The following is a 7,013-nucleotide window of genomic DNA, read 5'->3' on the forward strand; positions in this document are numbered from 1 at the left end:
TCTTAAAATAAGAAACTCTTCTTGGCGCCTATTTTAGTATAAAATATACTTAAAGTAAGTGGGATATCCTCAAAACAAGAATACAATTTTTTCGGTGCAGCAATCTCGACAGCGCTGATTTAGATGACTTTCTATGTGAATCTATGAAGAGTTGGAAATTTTTATATTCCCCGGTAATCATAAATCTATCAAGTGTAACTAGGGAATTCTCGACGGTGTAATTACAAAATATCTGTGCGACGACAATCGTTGTGAAAAAATATAACGACGCATATTTTGTGTAAAAATCTTACGCTTGCGTATGAGCGCAGAATAATTGCGAAGATCGAGCGAATCCCTGCCAGAGCGAACGGCAGCGACGACGACGACGCTCCTCTCGAGCAGTCACGTTTCTTTCATCATGGAAATTGGCCAAACTCGTGAGAGGACGCGCCGAGCTATCGGAGAAGTTCGACATTTATTTTCCGCGCGAGACCAAAAGCCGTTTTCGCTGTCTGTCTAGCTGTCTGCCTTCTTCATTCTCTCGGCATGCAAACTCATTGTGCGAGTGCCTCAAGTGCAGACGGAATACACGAAACCTCGAGCTGTCGGATTCCTGTCAGCTCAGGCTGTCGGAGAATTTGCGGAACATGACTGGCGCCAGGCAACCTCGTATACACCGAGGTTCGTACACCTAGTTTTGCGAGCATTTTTTTGCGAGATTTATATATTTGTTTTCCAACTGCACAATAGAGAAAATGAAAAATCAAATTCTTCTCACAAAATCATATGATCTCTCTTTTGTGACATTTCGATATTTTTTGTCAAGATAAAATTACATTTTTACGCAAAAATATATAATATTATATATATATATAGTTCTTTGTGATACCGAGACACACAATATTTTATTTTGAAAACAATTTTTTTGTGCTTTTAAAATTGTTTCCACCATCCGCAGACTTTCATTTGATTTGGATCCATCTTTTTTCCTCCACTCGGTGTTACCAAGTATAATTATTTCACTGCAAAAAACTTTTTGATCACACCGTCAAGACCGCAAAAGAAGGTAAAGCTTACTTTATGGCATTACGAGGAAACGCTTCTTGCGATTCTCGCTCGCGCACTCGTTGGTTACACTTCGTTCATTAAATCCCCTAAAAAAGTGCGCTCGCATCTCTTTTCTCTCTTGCTCTTTAGCAGTATAAAAACTCTTTACGCGTTTCCATAATATTTTTTTACGCGTTTACGTAGCGCTGGCTGGTCGCGGAAGAATATAAAGTACAGTGGGGAAACTACGACCGGAAACCGAAGCTCTATTTTGAGGAGGAACAACCGGCCTCTCTCCGGAAAAAAAAAGATAAAAAAAGATCGAGGAAAAAAAAAACAAAAATGCATTTGTGCCCGCGTATAAAACTCATTTACGGTAGCAGGCGCGTTCACAATAAAACTGACAAAAATGAGACTGACTTTTTACGAGCAACCGTTCCAACTTGTTTCTTTTTTTTTGTGCCGCAGGTTCATATTAATTTAGGCGCGGGCGAAACCGAGGTGGCGAGCGCCCGCGGATTGACACTGAACGACCTCAGCTGGCACGAGGTCAATCTAACGAGACGCGAAGCCAACGTCAGCTTACAGACCGATGTGATACACACGACCAGAACCCAACTGCCGGGTCGCTTCTTCGAGCTGAACATACACTACGGCGTCTTTATTGGCGGAAAGGGCGACTTCAACGAGATATTTCTAGGTAAGATTGTGCAAAGTGAGCAGGGAACAGAGAGCCTAGCAGAACTTGATTCATCCGGATAAATTGTCCCGACACATGACTGAACTAGATTCGATGTCTTCGGCAAAAAAAGCGCATTCGTTAATGTTGCACCCGCGGTCTCGATCGTTTCCACAGCTCTTTTTTTTTTGTTTCGTTAAACGCTCAACGATCTGGCGCAACTGCTTTGGAAACGATAGAGAGATTAAGTTTGAAGCTGAGAAAACACGCTTAATAAATAATTAGCGTTACATTTGTACACAATCAAGTGTTTCGCTTCGAAATATTGCCGGCTATTTAATTATTAAATTAATTACATTTGTGCGTTTTTTAACTATTTTTGTTAAAAACTCGAGCGCAAAAGTGCTCTCTCTCTCTCTTTCAAATATAAACATATTTCACAAATACGTTCGCTATGAATAATACAGAAATATTTGAATAATAATATATGTATTGTACGAATATTATGTTACTATATATACTCATTACATATAAAATATAAATGAATAATAAATAAAAATATAGTTTGCAAAGAACAAAGCAAAAGACCTGTGTAGTTAATTATTATACGCAACTTTTTTATTATTTTTCATTGAATATTTTTTCAAAAAAAAGTATAAAAAATTCGAAGTTTATATAATATTTTTTTTTTGCATATCGGATAAAATCGGATAAAATTATCGCAATACTCGATACTGTAAAAATTTAATTTAGCAGAGAGAGAGAGAGAGAGAGAGAGAGAGAGAGAGGAGCATTTTGCAGATAATATGATATTAATAAGTTAATAATTATTTATTCGGTTAAATTGATCCACACCGTATATAGATAAAGTAAATTTAATACACAGCAACGCAGGGCTTGAAAAGTAAGACACTTAAAATATAGAGTTACATTTGCTTTCTTTTTCATATTTTTAAAAATTAAATGTAAAATCACGATAAAAATACAGTTAAATATTTAAAAGATAAAAATGTATATATAATATAATAAACAAGAACAGATTAATCTGTACAAATCTGTTTTTACTCCTGTAATATAAAAAAAGTAACATGTAAAATTAAAATTTGTTCAATTTCAGTTAATTTAAATATTACATGTCAATTATAGATTTTCTTCTTCTTTTACTACATAAGTGATGCCAGTAAAAAGATAAGATTACATTATTGTATATTAATGTTATGAAATTACGATTTAATAATTTAGACTATTTCCAAGTTCCGTACATTATGCATGCAATATTATTAATTTCCGTTTCATGATTAATTTATGAAATTAACAGAAACAATATATATTTAATTATTATTATTTAGAAGCAATTATTAAAGTTTGAAATAAATGTATTGTAGACCGTGTAAATGTTTGCGCATACATCAGAATATTTAAAACGAAAATAAAAATGCAGAATGCACGCAGTAATACTGGTAAAGTTTAACAAGATCATGAAACCTTGATGAATTATCTTCCGGAATCGTGTTACATTCAAGTCCACTTGCGGCAACGAAATTACAAACGATAACTGTGTCAACATAGAACGACGAGATATGTCGACACAATATTGTTTCGGTTTCTATAATGACAATCTCGCGAGATGGAATGAAGATAAGAGCAAAAATTATGAAAAATGTATTTCCTGAAAGTAAAAGTTTGTGTCGTAAAAAAACCGTCGAAGCTTAAAGTTCGGAATAAACAAATCTAATGGCAGTGCTTTAGAAAAAAAATTAAGAAATAACATTTGCAAAATAAATGGATAATAATATTTAAAAAATATATATAAATGTGTCGGAAATTCAATATGTATGTTACTCTATGTATTTTTTATATAATTTTGGCGTTCTGCAATATTACATCTGCAATATATAAAATTTAAAAGAGCAATTTTTAAAATCTCTCTTAAATGATAATTTTCTAGGAGGAAAAGCTTGGATGTTATCTTACAATTTCTAGAAATGTAGAGAACTTATTTCGTAGACTTTTCTTTATTCTGGAATGAAAGTTGTTGAAGTTTTCTTTAGTGCAATTATATTAATGGAATTACGTAATTAAATACATAGACATACTTATCGTAGAATTATCGCATATAAAAACACATACATAAAAAAAATGATAAACAAACTTGAATTAATACAAAAAATCAGTTATGTATGTGTATAAATTTATAAAATTTAATGAAAAATAACTAAAATCTGTATCTTAATAACTTTAATTATACGTTTCCTTAATTTAAAAAATAAAAACGGATTGTTGCCAGTTTATAAATGAGTCATTAAAAATACACACATACTCTCTGTTTGTTCCGGATGATATACATGTCTATGACAGAATCAATTGATTGCAATTGCGCCGAGTCATAACGACGAGTGAAAACAAGTGATTACAAACGGCACAGTGACCGATATTATTATATCGAAAGTATGACATACACGCTGTCTCATGTTTCCGCGGTGGCACAAAATGCTTTGAATAATGGAACACCGGCCAAACGCTCTGCGCAAAATCGTACGTACCGGGGGATGTAATTCAAACATTTGCCTGCCTTTGTTTTCGTTGTGTTCGGCCGCTACGTGTTTCAACCCTCGTCTTGCGCACCAGTAACAGACGTAATTACATATACCTTTCGATATACCGTTCTATCAGCGCTTTATCAATGCCAACGTAAGTGTAAAAAATATATACATTCAAGTACATTTTACAATTAGACGGGAGTCAAGTCAATCACATTTATAATCTTGTCGATGTCCTAATTTCATTATCTATCTATCGCACGCGGATTCTATTTGCTACGAGAGAATAAATTGAAAGTCGCGATACGAAAGTCTCTCATGAAGAACGACGATTGAAAAATTCTTCTTCCATCTCTCGCGGCTACAACGCTCGGCTGTTACGCCTTTGCGCGGTGAAATTCCGGATTATATGTTCTTCTGCTTCACAGTACACTTCGCTACTATACTGGTCATGGAATACTGCGAGTTCGACGACCAAGAAAAGGCGAGAAAGGATATCCTTTCTATTCTCAACTCATATCAAAAAAGAAAAAAATCGCGCAAAAACTTTTGTAACGAGAAAAACCGCATTATTATTACTCCAAAGCATTTCCGAGAGTGAAAAATATATACCAAGCCAATATTATCTACACAATTATATATAGAAGATGTATTAGAATTGGACACTATAAATAATGGATTAATCTAACAATACAATTAAAAAAAAAGAAAAAACTGATTTTCGGAAAAATCAGGAATAAACGCGAATCATTGAAATTCTATCGACTCAGAGTTGTTAAGGGGAGGTTCTAGTCAAAATCGAAAACAAAAATTTTTTTTTTTTTTGCTTTATTTTCATCCTTAGGGTCTTGAAAATGTGTAGCCAAAAGGATATTTCCCTATATAATTTATTTATTTATTTATTTTTATTTTTTTTTTATAATAACTTTTTTTTGCGCGCCGCACACGATTCCGCTTCAACAACTTAACCGATTTCGATGTTTAACGGCTCAAATTAAAGCTTATTCAATTTAGAGGGCCTTCAGGAAGCGTTTTAAAAAAAAATTGTTTATTATTGTTTTTTTAACGTTAAAATCATGAAATTACGTTAATTTTCGGGCCTTTTGACTAGAACCTCCCCTTAAATGTACTTGTGACTACGCAACTCTAATTTCTTTTTGTAATAACTTGAGTATAAAGTAATTTGGTTCTTATAAGTTTTTCGCGTTCTATATGTGCCACAAGCATGAATTTAATAACGATCAGGCTTTTTTTAATACATATCTGGCGCATCAGTCACCAACGATCGGTAATCGTTTCTACGTAGTGAGACAAAAAATTTCACTGGGCCGTTTCTATTGACGCGGACGAAATTGAATTTCGAACGGCACAAACAATAATGTTTTCTCTCTCTTCTTTCGTCCTTTATCTTTCTCTTTCTGGACGTGTTGTCGCCTCGTCGGCCGTCACGCATAATACTCGCATAATACTTGGCGGTAACCAACTCAGAATTCAATTTACATATTCATGACAATTCATTTGTACTCCATGGCACGGTGTGGCCCACCCCTTAGAGGAGGTTCTATTAATTCCTCGGCATGGGTCTCGCTAAATTCTCGAGATCGAGGAACAAAGAAGAACTCGACTGCCTTAGCATTCGAAAAAGGTGCAAACTCATTCTCAGTAGAAAATCACCTAGGGTTGTACAAGACTCTCCGAAAATAGCGTTAAGTAGTTGCAGAAATACGATATCTTTGGAAAAAAAAAAATTGCAATTAATTTCTCTACAAGGATGATGTTTTTCAACTATTCGCTCTTCAACTATTAACAGTTTAGTTGCCAAAAAAACAAATATGTCGATAATAAAATTAAGAGGGTACTAGATACCTAATTACAGCAATAAGTACGACAAAAAAGAATTCAATGAGACACTCAGATTATGATTGGAATGTGTAGTTGACGAGAAAAAGCGATTCTCGTGATGACAATATAGGTTATCACATACTATCTTTGTAAATGAAAAAAAGAGCATTATATATCCATTTTCAAGAGCACCNTGTAGTTTTTTTATATTTACTTGCTTCAGTAGAAGCATTTTTCATGTGATGCAGTACACAAAATTAGANATTAGAGAAATTTACGTTTCTAAAACGTCGATTTACAGGTCTCTATAGTCGGTATCCAGTACCCTCTTAAGCTTCATACTCTGCTAAGAGAGAAATAATACTTTCAGTTTCTTAACTGTGTAACTTAGAAGTTTAATTTATATATCTTTAAGTTTCAAAGTAATTCATATTGCGAAATAAAATTTTGCTCCTAAAGCACATTCTGGAACACCGTGTGCATATTATACATATAGATATAACTATACATATATATGTATATATATATATACGTGTGTGATATATTTCCACGTGCACATACACACATGAGAAATCATACAATGTCGACGTACACTTACCTATACAGCCGATTGCAAGATTTCTGGCGTGGGTTCCGCTTATCGGTTGCCATTTCCTCGGCTTCGTAGAAATATAGGGAATATTCTCGCCGCACGCGACGTATATTTGATAGCTGCAAAGAAATCAATAAAAATATATTGATTCCGACGTTGCAATGTTGGGATCCTACCATCTATCGAAAAATTTCCTCGATTTTGTTATTACATAAATATAAATAAAAATTCCTCATGTCGCGGTGTAATGACGTGAATTATTTTTTTTTTATCGCCATTTCTTTCGTAGCGGTCGTCTCTTTGCGCGATATTTCGATTTCATATATCATTA

At 34.0% G+C, this 7,013-nt stretch overlaps 1 protein-coding gene across 3 annotated transcripts in view; it reads left to right on the plus strand.

The window, feature by feature from the left end:
* Positions 1–7,013, plus strand: part of LOC109860025 (chondroitin sulfate proteoglycan 4) — a 51,480-nt gene that overhangs the window by 19,718 nt on the left and 24,749 nt on the right. For all 3 annotated transcript variants that reach the window (XM_020438860.1, XM_020438859.1, XM_020438861.1), the window contains exon 4: positions 1,498–1,729. In XM_020438860.1, coding sequence (XP_020294449.1) covers positions 1,498–1,729 — 232 coding nt within the window. The remainder of the gene's footprint in view (positions 1–1,497; positions 1,730–7,013) is intronic.

Source organism: Pseudomyrmex gracilis, unplaced genomic scaffold (assembly GCF_002006095.1).
Source record: "Pseudomyrmex gracilis isolate BER0280 unplaced genomic scaffold, ASM200609v1 scaffold_315, whole genome shotgun sequence".
Classification (NCBI taxonomy): Eukaryota; Metazoa; Arthropoda; class Insecta; order Hymenoptera; family Formicidae; genus Pseudomyrmex; species Pseudomyrmex gracilis.